Raw genomic sequence first — 18,798 nt, forward strand, 5'->3', positions numbered from 1 at the left:
TGATAGCGAGTGGGGGGTGGGGGGATGGAGGCTGGTGCAGGATGCAGCCTTGGGCCCCTCCAGCTGAAGGGTGGAAGGAAACCCAGCCAGAGCAACTGTCCTGGGGAGAACGCCTCCAGCCTGAAGCCAGAAGGCTTGCTGTTGAGGGGCGCTTGGGAACTGAGCCAGGCTAGGGATGGGTCCCCTGATTTGGAGTCAGAAAATCCCAAATCCCAATCCTACTTCTGCCACTGACCTTGTGGTGTGACCTTGGCAAAGCAAGTCAGTTCCCTTCACAGCCTCAGTAGCCCCCTCCTCTCTATAAATTAGGAATAAAATTGCCTCCCTCTCTGTGGTGAGGAACATATGCAAAAGTGGGTAGGAAAATGCCTCCCAAACTATAGGATACTTAATTAAAAATTAATTAATTAAAAATTAATCATTACTCTTAAGGAGGCAGTATTCATGGGCTTTGAGGACAGGCTGCGGGAGTTTGAATCCTGATTTCGCCAATTCCTAGGGTGATGACCTTGGACAAGTCCCTTATCCACTCGTTTCCCCATCTGTAAAATGGGCATCATGCCGGCCTGACCTCATGGTGACCTTGTAAGGATTAAATGCACTTAGAAGAGCTCCTGACACATACGAAGTGCTTCATGAATATTAACTACCTCTCTATCTATGTGTCTGTGTGTCCCGGGCTCTTTTTCTGTCTCTTGGGAGAATCTTAGTGAGGCAAGTTTCCTTTTGTGGTTCTGTGCTGAGCACTTTACATATTTCATCTCTCTTATGCCTTACAGCGTTGGGGTATCGTTATACCTATTTATACAGATTTATACGTCAGCCTCAACTGCAGAGGCTGACCCGAAAAAGTCATAGCGTTTGTAAGAGGAGGACCTGGGATTTCTGGAAAGTCTGGATCTGAATCCTAGTTCCTTACCTCTAGGGCCAGTGTGCTCAGCCTGTCCCACCCAGGACAGTTGGGGAGGTTCTGACTGACCCATCCACACCTCCATGACACCTGGGTTCTAGAGGTCCCAGTTTGCTGTATGATCTAGGGCACACTGCGTATTGTAACCTCTCTGGGTCTCACTTCCTCATCTTTCCAATGGGAGCAATGATCCCAAATACCCTGCCCTGCAGTCAGAGGTGTGGCAGGAAAGGCATCTGACTATGCATGAGACAGAGCAGCTGGAAATTGTGAAGGGCAGGGGCTAATGCATTGGACTGTTTTGAAGCTCGAGTATGCCAGATCAGTGCCCACAGGAGTGAGAGAGAGCTCCCCACTGCCTCTGGGTGTGAGGTCCACGGAGCCTCCAACCACTAGCCTTCTGCCTTCCCTCCCTTTCGGGGGAGGAGAAATAGTCCAGGCTGCTTAGTGCTAGCTCACACAGCCCCTCCCTCCTGCTCCCCTATATCCGGCTGTCAAGTCCCAGCATCAGGAAGTGAGATGTCCAGCAGCCCGCCAGGCCCAACAGGAAGAGGCTGGGATGTGCAACCCCATCCCTAACAGCTCCTGACACCCAGGACACCCAAACACCCATTTTACCCCTTGAGCAACTCCCGAATTCCTCAATTTCAAGTATCACCGAACTGCTGGGAATACCAAATAGGACGAGAAGTGTTCTGAATGCTGCTAGAAATAGCAAACTATCTTTGCATTCCCCGCATGCCCACACCAGGGTCACAAACAGTAAATTCATGTGCTCAGTAAATGTCAGCGGAAATAGGTGGAGACAGGTGGACTTAGGTTCAAATGGGTATGACCTGGAACAGGTCATCTTTCAGAGCCCCAGAGTCTCAAGCATCAGCAGCAAGATAATGATGATGCTTGCCTCATAAGGCTGCTACAGGGATTAAACGGGAACAGAAGCATACAATGGTAACATTGATTATTAAAATTTGCTTGTGGGGGCGCCTGGGTAGCTCAGTCGGTTAAGCATCCGACTTCGGCCCAGGTCATGATCCTGCACTTCGTGGGTTCGAGCCCTGCATCAGGCTCTGTGCTGACAGGTCGGAGCCCGGAGCCTGCTTCAGATTCTGTGTCTCCCTCTCGCTCTGCCCTTCCCCTGCTTGTGCTCTGTCTCTGTCTCCCCAAAGTAAATAAACATTAAAAAAATTAAAAAAAATAAAAGTAGCTTGTGAATCAAAACAGATGAGTGAAACAAAGTCCGTGTTCTCAGACTTAACAGTTGTGGCAAATAGGGTTCATCTCTTTGGGGCCACCTCCGGTTGATTGGCAGGGGCTGCCTAGAGCTCTGTGTAGAAGATTATGAAAACCAGATCTACTCTCAGAACCAAAAGGGGATTGATTATCAATGCCTGCCATGGGACAGGAGGAGGGGATGTGACAGCAGGTATATGGTGCATATGCTGACCCTGATCTGGCTGGAGAGACACATAAGCAAAAACTCTGATACAAGCCAAGCATTTGGGGAAGGCAGAATCAGGGGCCATTCACCAAACTCCAATGCATTCAAGCTGAGCCTTGAAGGACATACAGAAGATAGGTCACTCTAGGCAGGGGAAACAGCTTGAGCAAACACACAGTGCCTGGGTTGTGATGCTTTTGGCTCCAAAGAACAGTCTGCCCAATCAAAGATGGCTTTGACAGTAAGGAAACTGTATTACCTCTCAAGACGAGAAGCCCAAAGGCAATTGATTTCAGGGCTGGTTAATTGAACACCCCAAAATGACATCAAGTTCCATACATTTCCTACTGTGCTGCTGTTATGGGCTGAATTATGTCCCCCCCACCCCTGCCAAAATTATACGTTGAAGCCCTAATACCCAGTACCTCAGAGTGTGGCTATTTGGGGAAATAAGGCTTTTAAAGTGGTGATTAAGTTAAAATGAGGCTGTAAAGTGGGCTCTAATCTCATTTGACTGGTGCCCTCCTGAGAAGAGGAACTTCAGACACACAGAGAGACACGAGGGGTGCACACACAGAGGAAAGACCACAGGAGGACAGAGCGAGAAGGCAGCCGACCAAAAGCCAATGAGAGAGGCCTGAGAAGAAACCAGCCCTGCCAGCACCTTGATCTCAGGCTTCCGGCCCCCAGACCTGGGAGAAAATACAGTTCTGTTGTTGGAGCCCCTCAGTCTGCGATATTTTGTTACGGAGGCCCAGCAGACTGATACCGTTGGCCAGATGGGTGCAGTGGCTTTTGGAATAATACAGACACAATGCCATCCATCACTGTCCTGCTTGTGATGCTATCAACTCCCCCCCCCCCTTTTATTCAATTTTTTATTTCAATTCTACTTAGTTAACATATATGGTAAAGCTGGTTTCAGGTGTAGAATTTAGTGATTCATCGCTTACATAGAACACCCAGTGCTCATCACAAGTGCCCCCCTTAATTCCCATCACCCATTTAGCCCACCCCACACACACCTCCCTCCATCAACCCCCAGTTTGTTTTCTGTAGTTAAGAGTCTCTTATGGTTTGCTTCCCTCTCCCTCTCTTCCCCTCTCCCTTCCGCTATGTTCATCCATTTTGATTCTTAAATTCCACATATTAGGGAAATCATATGACTGGCTTATTCCACTTAGCATAATACACTCTAGCTCTATCCACATCATTGCAAATGGCAAGAAAGATTTCATTCTTTTTGATGGCTGAGTAATATTCCACTGTGTGTGTGTGTGTGTGTGTGTGTGTGTGTGTGTGTGTGTGTGTGTGTGTACATGCCACATCTTCTTTATCTATTCATCAGTCAATGGACATTTGGGCTCTTTCCATAATTTGGCTATTGCTGATAGTGTTGCTGTAAACATTGGGGTGTATGTGCCCCTTCACATCAGTATTTTTGGGTCCTTTGAGTAAATACCTAGTGGTGCAATTGCTGGGCCATAGGGTAGTTCTATTTTTAACTTTTTGAGGGAACTCCATTCTGTTTTCCAGAGTGGCTGCACCGGTCTGTGAGGCCATCAACCCCTGATAAGGCTGAAGGGTTTCCCCTTCTTTGATTGTGAAGGAACACCTGTCCCACAGATTCTTCAAAAGACTTCCCTGAGGAGTCTAGGAGCCAGATGTATGTTATGAGCCAGGACATATTTTGGCTGTGACAAAGACACAAATAACAGTGGCTTAAACATAATAGAAGTTTCTCTCTTCTATCACCTAAGCAGTCCGGGCAGGCATGGCAGCTCCAGATGTCTGGGACCTAGGGGCTTCCTATCTTGTTACTCCCCATACTAGGATTTTTTTCCTCACCTTCAACACGGCTCTGGTCCAGCCAATAGGAAAGGGAAACCTAGCCAGAGGAGAGCACAACCCCTCCGTTTAAAGGGAGAACCTGTAAGTAATACGAAATTCTACTGCTCACATCCCATTGGCTAGAACTTGTTTCCTTAGCCACACCTAACTGCAAAGGAGACTGGGAAATGTAGTCTCCCAGGTGGCCCCCAGCCCAACTAAAAAAGTTCCTTTATAGACAAAAGGGAGCATGGCTACCGGGGGACACATAGAAGTCTCTGCCTCACAGAATTGAGTCATATGCCCTTGCCCCCACCAATCTTCAGTCAGGGGAATCATTTTGGAGCAATGGTTCTCAAACTTGAGTATCAGAATCACCTGAAAGACATAAAAACAAGCTGCTCCCAACCAACCCCACAGTAGCTGATTAGGTAGGTCTGGGTGGGGCCTGAGAATCAGCATTTCTAACAAATATCCGGGTAATGGCGGTCTAGGGACCACCTTTTGAGAACCCCTGTCTTGGGCCAATCCTGACTTGCTTCCTGGGGCCAGGTAGAGGCTGCGTTCCTGGAGCATTTGGGATGGGGGTCCCCAGGAAGTGAGGCTCCACCTGCGTGAAAGAAAGGTGAGAAAGGCTGTTGGGTGGGAGCCAGGAGAGGCTCACAAAAACAGGAAGATGAATGGTTTGGAGAGGCTCTGTTGGAGATAAGGATCAAGGAGTATTCGGGGCCCAGTAGTGAAAAGTCAGCATTTTGCAAAGGGTTCACTCTTTATCCTGAAGGCCCTGGGGAGCCATGGAGGTTCTAAAGCAAAGAACTATTGTGATGAGATTTGTAAGAGGATGAGAATACTTTAAAGCAGTGGGCCCTAAAGAGAGGTTCTCAAACCCCTTGCATCAGAATCTCCTGGAGAACCTGTAAAATGCAGACTTCCAGGCAAGCTCTATCCATTGGGGAGATGGAAATCTGCATTTAAAATTACCCTCCCCCCCCCCCCCCCACTCTACCCAGGTGATTCTGATGCACTTTGAAGTTAGGAAACCACTACACAGAGAGGAGGCAGGGAGATCTTTTAGGGGCAATACTCACTAGAACGGAAGCTCTATGAGGGCTGAGACCATGCTTGTTTTTTCTCTTTCTTGTTCACGGTGCCTAGAAGAGTGCCTGGCACATGATAGGTGCCCAACAAATATTCGGTTTAGTGGTGTTAGGAACTTCAGTCTGGGTCCTGATGTTGTCTTGGATTCGTTCTGGGACCCCAGGCAAGTCTGTCCCCAGCCGCATCTCTTTCTTCCCCTTATCTGTTGGGAGAGAATCCCTCAGAGTACCCTGGGTTCCTCTCCTAGCCAACTGCCTTCATCTCTTAGGGGAACCAGAGGGATTGTGGCAGAAGATATCCTTCCTTCCTTCTCCCTCCTTCCTTTTTGCCTCCCTCTGGCCCAGAACAACCAAAACAATAGGACACAAGCAGCACGTACTGAAATGACTTTTAATATCTCATGTTGCAGCAAAATTAAAAATATACAAAACGTTTGTGGTGTACAAAAGAGTCTCAGTACAGAAGCCCCAGCTTGGGGTCTCCTCCCCCTCCTGGGGGAAGCGCAGAGGGGTGAGTGGGGGTGGGGGACTGAGGATGGCACAGATGTAGTAAATACCAGGAGGTGGGACCGGGAAGGAATAGGAAACAGGGGTGGGCCAGAGCGGGACCGATTAGGGAGCAAAGAGAGGACCTGGAGGGGAGAATCACCAGAATTGTGCTGAGGGAGGGAAATCAGCCCCTCAGCCATGGCTAGTGGTTCCTGGAGTTGGAGACAGAGTGGAAAGGGAAGCATCAGTGCTGGGAGTGTTCTGGTGGGACCCCCAAAGGACGTGGCCTGTGGTCCCACTCTGCCACCAACGGCCCAGTGACCTTGGGCTGGTTGCCTCCATAGGCCTTTCCCCTTCCATAAAACAGGAGGCTGGATACATAGATTCCCAACTTGGGGTCCCAAACCCTAAGGAACCCTGGAGGCAGGAATGGGGGCCCATGAGTGCTCTTCAGAATTGTGTATTAAACACTCCAATATAATACAGACATTCTCCAACCCTCAAGCCCTAAAAGCTAACCTGAGGCCTTGGTAGCCTTTATCTGCAATCAGATGCTCAGCTTGAGTTACTTTAATGTGGAAAGATGAATCATTCTTTAAGAAGTGAGACTTGTTTGGGAGAAAAATCTTCCAAACTATAGGATCCCCAGGGGTGAAAATAATAAGAGGGGGCCCTGGGAATTGTTCGGGTCCTTTCTAGCTATTTTATGAGTTTGGAAAACCAAGGGGGTTGGGGGCTGTGTTGTATGAGCGCACCCTCGCTCCCCCTGCCAAGTTTGGTGGGCTAGCCCAATGGAGACAGGTCTGGTTTGGGTTCTGGGATATTTGGGTGAGAGAGGGGTAGAGGAATACCCTTCTCCCCACCCGACCCTTGCCCTTCGCCCCACCTTTTGTCTCAGGCTATCCTCCACTCTGGGATTATTGCAGGTGCCCAGGGGCCCCCCACCCCTTCAGCCTGGCCTGAGGGCGCCCTTACAATGACTGTGCATAGAAAAAAGGCCAGGATTGCTGGGGAGAGGGCGGATCCTGCCTCGCTGAAGGGTGGATAAGGCCAGGCATTGGAGGACCTCTTCCCACTTGCCCGGGGGTGGGGGGAGGAGGTCTGCATCCAGGAACCAGGCCATCCCGGGAAGGGGCCTTCCTTTCCCACTTCCATAGTTTCCTGCTCTTCCTCCCCTGGCCTCCACCTGCAACAACCAAGGACCCAGAAATGTCCTAGCCTGTCCTCAACCAGAAGGACATGTTATAATCCCTTTGCCCCCCAGGCCCCAAGTCTTAGAAGGCCCTCTGGTTGGGGAGGGGAGACTTAGCCCCCTTGCCCACTGCTGCCCATATATGGCTTGGCACTCAGTCCCTTCCAAGGAGACCTCACAACGCATATCATTATAGGAATTGGTAGCTCCTCCCCTGAAGTCCCTACCTCCAGCTTTACCTGGGACAGAGATAGGTGCCAAAGGGTGACAGGGGCCAGCACAAGATGGCGGCAGTTGGGTCTTGGCTTTCGGTCCTCATCCTCTCCCTGGACTCTCCCTTCACACAATGCAAGTTCCTCCTAAGCGGGGGCCCCAACACTGGAGAATACCCCAGCCTCCAGCTTTTCCCCTTCAGGTATGGAGAGGCCTGTAACCCTTATCAGATGATGGTTCCCCAGGCAGGGACCCTGTGAACACCCAGGTCTCCCTCCCCTTTCCACTTTTCAGATGAGGGGGGAAGGGGAGACACTTCTCAGGTGGCCAGTTGGTGGGGGGGAGGGTTTAGAAAAGTCTCAGAGGGAGCCAGGGCTTCTGTCCTTGACTTCCCCAGAAGGGTTTCCAGACTCCACACGGCTTCCTCGAACCTTCTCAGCATTTTGAACTAGAGATTTCAAACAGGCAGACCATGGGCCAAGTCTGAGATTAGTTTGGCCAGCACAGGGTTTTTCAAACATTTGAGTTCTAGGGCCTATAGGCAGGGCATGTACCCCCTGTGTTTTCCAGAGTCCCCACCACTCCCTATTGTACGGCACTTGCCCTTCTCTCCTTTTCTTCATTACCTGAAGACATTTGAATTTGCAACCCATACACCCTTGTCCAGGAAAACCTCCCCACTGCCCGAGGTTTCTGTGAACGCCAAGCCCAGGTGCACTCCAAGGGAAGGACCTGTGGGACTTTAGCCCTTTGGAGGGCATTGGGCTGCCAGGTAAGATCTTCCCTAGATACTTGCAGTGCCCTTGGCCCTCACCAGGCTTTTCTCTCCCTGGCCTTTTCTCTCCCTTTCCCCAACTCTTCTAGTGACATGCCTCTGTGGGATTCAGTGCGGCAGGGAGCTGGCAGGGGTAAGGCAGATTTGGGGGGGGGGGACACAGGATGGGACAGATGAGAGGAGGGGACCAAGAAAGCCTTCCTTTGGGGAACCCCCGCTGGGGAGGGGTGGAGGTCTGTGCTGTCTAACCAGGGTGACAGTTACAAGGCACGTGGTACATCAGTGCACGGAGGTGTGACAAGGGGTGTGTTGTGCCTGGAGAGGTTTGGGGAGCAGTCAACAAGCTGGGAGATCAGTTCAAGAAAACTAGGAGACAGAAGTCTATCCTGGAAATGGCGATGTGGTCTCCTGGGGGTAGAGATATCGAGGGCGAATTTGGTACTCAGTGTCCTGTTCTCTCCTTGGCAAAATTAAGATGGCCCCAACTACCTCTCGGCTCCAGGAAAAGCCTAACTCTGCCACTGACTTTCTGTGTGATCTTGGGAAGGTCCCTGGCCCTCTCTGGGCCTCCATTTCTCTTCTATAATAGATGTGGAGGGCAGGTAGCTTAGGGGACCCCAAGGTTCTGGGGGGCTGTGGTTCTGAAATAGTCTCTCACTGCAAGGACCCTGTAGGGATTCTGGGAAGGACTAAGCAGCCAGGCTAGGGTGCAGGACAGAGATTGGGGAGCAGGAGGCAGGGACCCAGGGGGTCCAATTCTGGCAAGGAAGAGAGGGACTGGCTGAGGTAGATTGTGTCACAGGAAAAAAAACAAACCAAAAAAAACCACCAAAACAACAACACATGGGATGATGCCCCTTCATCACTCTGACCCCTCTATCCCAGTGAAATGAGGACTCATGGGGACCAGATGAAGTAGAGACAGGCCAGTGGAGAGCACGACCTCAGGACAGGAAGTGATGGGGTCCGGAGCTCCTGGATATATGGGGGGTGGGGGGGTGGTCCTTAAGAGACTAAGCTCTTTCCTGAGGGTGAGAAGCAGGAGAAGGCGGCTCCGAGGGCCCTTTGACTGTGGCATTTCCAGTGCTGGGTTGTCCTTGCAGGCAGAGGCTCTGAAGGCAGGTTTCGTGGGAGAGAGATGTAGGGGTGGGGAGGGAGTAAGGTCCAAAAACGTGGCCCTGGTTTCCCTGAGAGCCTCACGCTGCCTCTTAGCGCTGCCAGCTCATTCCTATTCCCTGGTTCTCTGGTGGCTTCTGGATCTGTAAGAATTTCCAGCTCCCGGGAGGGCATTTTTAACTTTTCCTTCTAGGGTGCTGGATCATGGGGCAGCCAGACGGACCACTGTAGTACACTGGGGAGTAAAATAACTTGCCAAGGCTGACCCTCATGTCACTTCCCTGAGCCTCTTTACTCCTTTGTAAGATAGGTTGATAACAGCTGCCTTGCAGAGCTGTTGCAAACAGGGGCGAGTTTAAGTGAAACAAACAGTCAGTCCTGGGGAAGCGGTGGGCCAGACCTGTGTCTGCCTCCCCAACGGGTGAACCCACCAGAGGGCGTCTGGGTCAGCCTTGGACCCTGCCCCCCTCCCCATCCCCTTCAGGCCTGGTTCCTGAAGCTTCTTAGGGATCATGGAAGTACTTCCTTCAAGTAGGAAAAGCATTCTTTGTGTGTTGGCGGGAGGGACGCACTCACCATCTGGGCCTGTGTGGATGTCTATGCAGTCACCTGTGTGCCAGGGGGTGAGGGGACTTTGCGTCACAGGTGTGGTGTGTGCTTGTGTATATGTGTATGTGGGCAGTCCTGCCCTCTCTGCCTTTGGGGTCACCCTGCACGTTGAATGTGGTCCTTTCCTTATATCCTCAGCAAATTCACCCTCACTAATCACTATCTGAAGGGACAGCAGGAGTCTGGGACCTGTGGGGCTAAGCTGCCACTCTGGGCCTCAGTTTCCCATTTATAAGCCGAGAGAGGCTGAACCAGAGAGGGCAAAGTGCCTCTCTAATTTGCATAGTCTAGGATTCTCATGCACCTCCTCACTCCCAGCCCAGGTCTGCATCTGTCCTTAATATCGCCTGCTGTGCCCTTGCATTGAACACACCTTAGCTGGCATGGGGGGTGGGGGGGTGGGGACATGGTAGTGGGGGTTCCAAGCTCTGCTTAGAGGCTCCGTCCCCTCAGCCCACAGAACTGCCTACTTCTCTGCTCCCACACTCCCCCACCCCATCCAGGACTGGCTGCCCCAGCTAGAGAGGAGGGGCCACGGGCAAGTGGTCCCATGGGCACCCAGGATACGCAGGAATGGACTGCAGGTCCTAGGGAGTTGTCAGATCTGAGGCAAAACAAGTCAGCTGGAAAACTGACATCCCAAGGAGCTACATCTGCAGGGCGGCTGAGAGCCAAGATTTATGTCATGTCCCCAGAGCTAATTTTTTTCCAGCTGGAAACCAGTTGGCAGTTGAAATGTCTCAAGGGTTGTGAGGACAATTTCCTCTGGGGAAGACGGCTGTGGACCAAGGTGGATGGGGCATAGAACTCCTATAAATCCCAGAGATCTAGAACTGGAGTACCCATTCCTAGAATATTCCACTCACATGGGATTCTAGAGCCCCCTCCCCCACCACCTTGGCAGGAGCCAGAATCCCCCAGAGCAGAGTAGCAGGGCTCCAGTGCCCTCACCCTCATCACAGAATCCAGATCAGAATGACTCCTTAGGACATTTTATCAGCTAAGTGCTTGAAAACTTAATCCAGAATTAAGAATGTCTCTCTAGACAATTCCCCTGCTAAGTGTGCTAGGACCTCACCAGACAGAGTATCTGTTGTATTCAAGACTTTTATCTAGAAGAAATGTTCTAGATACTCATCTAGAACAAACAATGGCTCCTTGAAACGTTTCACCTGAGGTTTCTGGAACCTCATCCATAACAGAGCCCATAACAAAGGGTGTCTCCTGATGACTTCACCTTGGAAACATTCTCTATGCTGTGCATTGAGGGTTCCCCTCCCCCCAACCTGCTATCCCTTCATGCTTCTGCTGGCTTGGACCCCCTCAGTTGTCTCGGGGTTCTTCTTCCTGTCAGCCCCCACCCCAGCTCCCTCCTTTAAGCCCCCTTTTGTCCAGGCTCCGGACCTCAGACCCCACAGGAGCTACACCAGCCTTGTCCACCAGACGTTCAACCTTCCCTCACATCTTCCACGGCCTCCTCCGTCCTGCTCAGAGATCTCCTCTCTCCAGAGAAGTAGCCCACCCCCAACACCCCCTGAGGAGCACAGGGCCTAGGTCACGGACCCCAGACGGTGCCCTTTCTCTGGCAGGTCCACCAGGAGCGACATGTGGGTGACTCCAGGCAGGGGAGAGGCTGTGGTGCCCCTGGCACCCGACGTGGCACGGAGGCCTCCTTGGAAGCGGGGCAGCTAATGAGGAGTGTAGCACCAGTTGATTCCCTGGGCCCCGGTTCAGGGGAGTTTAGGAGATGGGCCACAGGGCTGCAAACAGGCCTAGGGCTGGGGCCTCCACAAGGCTGCCCCCTCCCCAGAAAGAACCCATGGTTCTTTCTCCATAAAGGTCAGGGCCACTCTACACTTGGACCAACAGATCCACACCCCTGTAGCTGGGTGGCCCTGAAATTCCAGGCTCAACACTGTGGTCGATGTGGGGTCGGCCAAGCCTGTCCCTCTTCGTGGGGGAGACTGTGGCTTACACCGAGGTCTCATACTCCAGCAACTCCTGGGAGGTCCCCACGCTCCGGTACTGCAACCGGGGAGTGGCAGGAGACGAATACTCCAGCGCCAGAATAGTCTTCCGGAGCCGGCGGTCAATAAAATGAGCATCCCATGCAGGGTACTTCTTACGGGGCAGGTCGATCCGAATGACAGGCCCCTCTGTCCGCAAGGTACGGGGCACGGGTGTGGGAGGCAAGCCAGGCCGCACCTGGAAGACAGGAGGCGTGGGGGTCCCTGCACGCTCGCCCCCCGCGGAGGCCCCATCCCGCTCAGTGCCTGTAGTCCTCGGCAGGGACCTTGGGGGGCTTGTGACAGCGTCGGCCGGTGGGCCACAGGGTCCTGGGGCCTCAGGGCAGATGCAGCCAGGCATCTGGGGACCCAGCATGGGCCCGTTGGGGTGCAGGAGGCAGTAGTAGACACACATGAAGAATATGCCCAGCGCGAAGCTGGAGGCCACCACGCAGACCAGGATGAGCGAGTGGAAGTCGGTGGAGAAGTTGCGGCTGGAGTACCAGAAGCCAGTGAGCGCAGCGTTCTCAAGCAGGACGATGCAGTAGTAGAGGGTCATGCGGCGGCGGCTGCGGCCCTCCTTGACATTGAACCAGCAGAAGATGTAGATGATGCCCACCACCATGTTGTAGATGATCTCCTCCCACTTGGACATGCAGAAGTCCGTCTCGCCCTGGATGACCCAGAAGGTCATGACGCACCAGTGGGCTACGATAAAGATGCCGAAGTAGAGCTTGTAGACGCTGGCAAACAGAGCGAAGGCCAGACTGCGAGCGGCGATGGTGAACAGGTGCCACAGCACCTGGGCCACAGCGCCCTTGTAGGACAGTGGCCGCTTGTCGTCCCGTGAGTCCCGCAGCACCTTCTGGTAGGAGGCCAGCGTCCAGGCCAGGGACACGAGCGAGGCGGAGGTGGACAGGGCTGCAGAGACAGGGTGAGGGCAGGGCGGGCTGGGTTAGGGGTGGGTCCGGGTTGGGGTGTGGGGAGAGGGGGGAGGGTTCTGGGTCAGGAGCTGGGTTCTGAGGAGCTGTGAGGGGAAGGGTCTATAAATCAGGAGGGCTGTGGGGAGGGTCCGGGTGGGTGGCCTTCAAGAGCAGTGATGGGGGCAGGTAGAGCAGATGGAGCTGGGTACCTCTGGAGGTGTGGGAGCATAAAGGGGGAGGGAAGGTGGGTGACTTTGGTCTCCATAAAGGTCAGGGCCAGGTCTCTAGAATAGGGATATCAGGATTCAGGAGTCTTGGTGGAAGGGTGGGAAATTAGGGTCCAGGATTCTGGGAGTGAAAAGGGAAGTGAAGAGTTGGGGGGGGGGTCACGATTAGGGCATGAAGGAGCCAGGAGGGGACTATTAGTAGCTATAGGCCACCAGGGTGAAGCTGGGGTATGTCGAGGGGTGTCCAAGCTAAGCACAGCTGAGGGCACGGGAAGAAATCTGCAGTGGGAAGTTTTGATTGGGGCACAGCATCCTAGGCAAGGGGTTCCCAGGGGCCTGAGGGTGGTGATAGAATCTTTTAGGTCATTGAAAGTGGGATGGACAGTGTGCGGGTGGGAGGAGCACGGGGGTGCTGCCCGGATGTGGTTTTTGTCTGACAACGAAGGTTGGCCTGGTCTGTGAGAGTTAGGGAAGGGGCAAGGTTGGTGGTGAGCACCTGGGGACCAGGTAAGCCCGGGAGGGGTCCCCAGGGAGCGAAGGCCAGTGAGGGGGTAAGTAAACAGACTCTCTGGAGACTGAGAGTGACTGAGCAGGTCTGTAAGTCAGGGGGGTCCCCCAGAGATGCAATCTGGGATCAGGACACGTCCGGGAATGAAGAGCGGGGAACTCCAGAAAGGGCCCGAGGTGTGGTGATGGGGTCAAGGGCCTCTCTGGACTTAGCAGAAATGGGGTCTGCTCTGCCCTGGCAAGGAGGAAGGGGAGGAGGGCGAGAGCGGGCAGCACCCAGGGGTGCCAAGGGGAGGCGAGGAGGTGGAGCCAGGCCTCTCCCAACACGGAGGGTAAGCGGGCCGGTGGAAGGGACATGGGGGTTCTCCAGAGGCCTGGTGGGTGGTGAGAGTAGCAGGGGCGGGGCCTCCAAATCCCCGAGGGTGGGCAGGAGTGGGGGTGCTAGGAAGGAGGGGGGCAAGCAGACTACGGAGGATAAGCGAGCCCCGGGCGGGGGCGGGGGCGGGGGCGGGGCGGGGCTCACCGGGCAGCAGGTCCGGCTCGCCGCCGCGGTGCACCAGGAGGCTGAGCTGCAGCACCAGCTGCGGCGCGCTGCGCAGAAAGGTCTCCAGCAGGCGCAGCATGCTCACGTCGGCGCTCTCGAACAGCATCCGCCAGTAGAAGTGGCGCCGCAGCCGCTCCCCGCGCCAGCGGCTCTGCAGCCCCAGGTACATGGCGCGCAGGTACCTGCGGGAGGGACGCCGTGCTCAGGCCAACACCCGCCCCCCCCCCCTCACCGCCCCGCGCGCACTCGTCCGGGTCTCGGCTCCCAACTCGCCCCCCGCCCCCGCCCTCCCCGGGCCGCGAGGCCAGCGCCCGGCGCAAGCGCGCGGTGTACCCTCTGTAAAGTAGCGCCCAGCCCAACCTGTTTCCTCGGCCGTGGCCTGGACATATCGCAAGGATCGCCTCCCCAGGCTGTCGTCGGGGGACCCCGAATGCGCGCTCATTAGCTTAAAGCGCTTGGCACAAAGTAAGCCCTTGATTCAGCCTTCTCACCTTCATTTCTGCTCCCGGGGCCCGCTTTCTTTGCAGGATTCCTGACACTTCACAGTGCACTGAGGTTCTAGTAGCCTCGTGATTGCCCTCATTTTACGCATGAGGAAACTTGAGGCCCGGAGAGGTATGCCACTTGTCCAAGGTCACACAGCTAGGAAGCAGTGGAACCGGGATTCAAACCCAAGCAGCCTGGTTCTCTCAGGAACACTCTCTGGTGCCAACCCCCAGCTTCCGGGCCTGTTGCCCAACCCCACCTCTAAGTGGCCTGTTTTTCCCCACAGGGCACAGGGAAGCTGCTCATAGATCCCCTGGCACAAGACTTTGCTGCTTCCTTCTTGAGCTATTTCTCCCAACAAACGTCATGGCTCCAACTGCCCTGTGCAGGTCACAGACCCCAACTCTCCATGTTCTCCCTCACTGCTGGGCTTTTGCACCTGCTGTTCCCTCTGCCTGGAACACCCGTCCGGGTCCTCCAACCCCACTCCAGCCCCAAACCTGGCAACTCCTGCTTTTCTTCCAAGGCGCAGCCCTTAAACATGACCTTTTCCAGGAAGCTTCTGCTAACCACTTTCTACCAGGGGTAGGGACCTCTCCCGGGCTTCTGTGTAACCCACAGTGGGTTGTAACTGCCAGGTTATGCCCCCATCTCCCCCAGGCTGAGAACTCTATGAGGATCACTAGGTCAGCTTGCTAACTGCTGTACCCTCAGTTCTTAGCACACAGTAGGTGCTCAATCTGTGTTGGCTCAAAGAATGAATGCATGCATAATTGCAAGGTTTTGTTTGTTTTTGTGTTGGAAGTTTGTTTAATTAAACGGAACTCTGGTAACCCAGTAGGGGGTATGGGCAGGATCCTGAAGTCCTGGGTGCAGGTTCTGACTTTGCTTCTCATTTACTGTGTGATCTTGAGCCAGACCCTCTCTGAGCCCTAGTGAATCCCTCCCAAAGTGGCTGTGAGAATGAAATGGATGAGAATATACTCTGCACCTATGAAGTGCACTGCCCGTGTAGGATGAGAAGGGAGGGGCCTGCCATCCAGATCTCTGGATGTGCTTTTCCTTCTCTGCCCTTGTTCTTTGCCTAGAAGCTCTGCCCTGGGTTGTTGCAGCCATAGACCCTGGCCCCCAAGCCCCTCAATTCTCTGATTCATGGGGCAGGCACACCCTTTGCTGAAATCAGAGAGTGCTCTTCTAGAAGTTATCTCTCCAGAAATCAGGGGAGAAAATCCCAACACAGATTCAGTGATCCTATCACTTGAATCTGAAATTGAGGAACCAGATATTTGGGGGTCTCCTCCCAGATGTGAAATGCTGGCATTTTTAACATGTTGTTTGGGAACCTGGGGACCAACTGTATTCAACTGTGTGTTGCCAGCCCACGAGGAGAATCACGGTACCCCCTGGAATTTGGTATCAGCTGATACCCAGAGTTTCCCAAAATGAGTATCCCAGTTATAGGAATGGTGTGGCCCTCCCTGGACCTCAGTTTCCCTATCTACCAACAAGAAGGATGGGCTTGATGACTCTGGAGATCCTTTTAGAACTAATGTTCTGGGACTCAAACCTCCTTCCCCAAAATGTGGCCAGGAACATCCCATTCAAGGCTCTCCTCCCCATCCCTGGGTCTTCCCAGCACCAATCAATGGTGTAGACACACCTTCAACATGACACAGTGTAGGACCAGCAGCTGGGAAGGGGAAGAGGGCTGGTCCCTCAGAAGCGGACTGAGCAAATGCAAAGGCCCTCAGTCTAACTCCCCCATCCAGTGCTAGAACTCCTTCGGCAATTCCCAGCCCCATGTGTTTACACCTTCTGCTTACATGCTCCCCAGGATGGGGAGTCCCTACCTCTTAAGGCAGGGCCCTTGCCTTCTGAGCACCTTCAGGACTGGATTGTGTTTCTTCTGATGAGCAGAAATTTGTTTCCCTATGCCTTCCATCCTCTGGGCCCCTGCCTTCCCCACCACTTAAGGATCCCTTCAGCCAGAATCATTCCTTCACTTACCAAGTATATTTTGATCGCTTGTTATGTGCCAGGCCCTGTGCCCAAGGGACACAGATAAGATAAGGTCTGAAATAGATGCTCTAAGATGCTTGGGAGCCCAGAGAGGAGATGGGTAACTTTAGCTTGGGCGGAGAGGAGATCAGGGAAGACTTCCCAAAGAAGAAACATTTCATCTCAGTTTTAAAGCATGGGTAGGATTTGAAGGCACACAGGAGGCAGAAAGGCATTCCGGGCAGAAGAAACGGCCGAGGCAAAAGCATAGAGGCATGAGAGGGCATGGCCTTTTAGGGGAACGGCCAGTGGTTTGCTGGGGCCGGAAGGGAACTCAAATTGTGAAGGGCATCAAATTCCAGACTGAAAGGTTCATATTTTATTTTAAATCTGAATTCTATCCTACAGTCAGGGTGATGTGATCGGTTTGCTGGCTTAGAAAGCTCGCTCTGGAGGCTGGCTTGGAGGAAAGCCAGAAGAGGCTGGGGTTTGGTCCAGGCCTGAGATGACAGGCTGAGCAAAGGCAGGGCACAGAGGAGGGGCAGAGAGCAGAGGAGAGATGGCTAGGTGTGGGGGATGGCGGCTATGGGAGAGACCAAGATGGCCTCCAGAGCTTCTGGGGAGCCCAGAGCACAGACCACCTTCCCCAGCCTCCATCTTCTCCCAGACCTATTCCCTTCCCTATTCCTGTGGCTCTGGCTTTGAACAGAGAGGAGAGACCAGCTGGTCCAACATGAAGGGGCCTGGGGAGTTGGGGGAGGGCGACACCCTGGAAGTTTCTCTCAGGCTGGAGGACCATCTGTTTCCTGGCCCGGGTCAGCATGAGGGAGGCCCTCGCCCAGCCAGCATCCCTCACCACCTGACAGGCTGCCTCCCACCTCCCCGCCCCCTCCTGCCCCCTCCCCTGCCAGCTCCCAAGGCCCCTCGTCCCAGATAACCGCAGACAAAGGGCTCACCCAGCCCAGGGCTACTGTGGGCCGAGCAAGGAAGGGAGAGGGGAAGGAAGGAGGCCTCTGATTCCCAAAAACGTGGTGTTGGGCAGGGAGTGTGGAAAGACCCTGCTGCATTCTGGGGATGAGCGGACGTGGGTACAACCTCACTCTGCCCCTTTTGACAACAGGACCCCAAAGCGTGGCTGTTCCTTTCAGCCATCACTAAACACTCGCTGCCAAGGGCCTGTGAGGTTTTCATGAGCCTAGGAAAACGTTGGAGGCCTGGAAAAAAAAAAATTGGCTCTAAAACACAGGGAAAAACTGCAGAATCAAAATTAATAAATGTTTAATTAAATGTCTGCAAAACAGAACATGATATCAGCCAGTTGCCTGCAATTTGGCTCTTATCTGGTTATATATAATTTACATTTGGTGTTTGATGTAGCTGCATTTTAATATGCTTGATAGATGTGGGGCCCACCAAGGTTTTAAAACAACCCTGCCCAGGACATGCCACCTAATTTCCCTGCGCCTCAGTTTTACCTTCTTTAAGAAGGGGCCAGCACTCACCATCCTGCCTGTGTCACAGCCCCTGGGGTGGGGATCAGGAAGGCAAGGTGGCAAAATGCTGGGCTTGTGCGTTTGCCTCCCAGCCCTGATCTGGATGCTGTGTGGCCTTGGGCAGTCTCTTTGCCTCTCTGAGCCTCATTTCCGTCTTGGTTGTGAACATTGAATGAGGTGATGGGTTTGAAAATAATTTCTACACTAAGAGGGGTGGGTGTGCACAGAGAGAGGGAGCACATGTTAGGTGGGGGCCTCCAGCTCCTCCCGATCACCGAGCAGCCTCTCCTGAAACCTCTTCTGGGAAGCCCACCCTGCTCCACCCTATTTCAAGGGAAGTTGGAAGAAGTTGATTTTCACCACAAACGGGACCAACACCACCCACAGAAAAGGACACCCCATCTCAGGGAAAGGAATCCAACCTGGGGGTGGGGTCTGGGGGTGCATCTGGTCTCAACAAAAGGCATCCCCGGTCCATCCATCCTTTCCACTGCCACCACCCTGGTCCAGGCCACCGTCATCTTTTGCCTTCTCGCTGGGTTCCCTGACTTCTCCTGCCCCCTGTAGTCCACTCTCCACGTGGCAACTGTTGGAATACTTTAAAAACCAGTCAGATCACATCATTCCCCGTCTCAAAACCTCCCAAGGGCCTCCCATCACACTTAGGATAAAGTCCAGTGAAAACTTGGCTCGTGGGCCCTAAACCATCTGGCCCGGCCTCTTTCTCTCCTCGTCTCAAGCCAGCATTCCAGATGCCCTGGAGGTTCCTCAAACCGGGCCGAATTTGTTCCTGACTCAGAACCTTTGCACTTACTACTTGCTCTGACTGGAACATCCGTCTCCAGACCCTTCCGTGGCTGGGTCCTGGGTCCTCACCGGCTCCCGTGTCACTTTGTCAGAGAGGCCTCCCAGGTCAGCCACCCACTGTGGGCCCTCTGCCCT

The 18,798-nt window shown here is 53.7% G+C and overlaps 1 protein-coding gene across 1 annotated transcript in view; it reads right to left on the reverse strand.

The window, feature by feature from the left end:
• Positions 1 to 5,650: 5,650 nt before the first annotated feature.
• The window catches only part of XKR7 (XK related 7), a 29,909-nt gene continuing 16,761 nt past the window's right edge, over positions 5,651 to 18,798 (reverse strand). Inside the window, exons 2-3 of the mRNA XM_023251353.2 lie at positions 13,859 to 14,061; positions 5,651 to 12,599 (exon numbers count right to left, since the gene is read on the reverse strand). Coding sequence (XP_023107121.2) covers positions 11,644 to 12,599; positions 13,859 to 14,061 — 1,159 coding nt within the window. The 3' untranslated portion in view covers positions 5,651 to 11,643. The remainder of the gene's footprint in view (positions 12,600 to 13,858; positions 14,062 to 18,798) is intronic.

The sequence above is a fragment of the Felis catus genome, chromosome A3, assembly GCF_018350175.1.
Source record: "Felis catus isolate Fca126 chromosome A3, F.catus_Fca126_mat1.0, whole genome shotgun sequence".
Lineage (NCBI taxonomy): Eukaryota > Metazoa > Chordata > Mammalia > Carnivora > Felidae > Felis > Felis catus.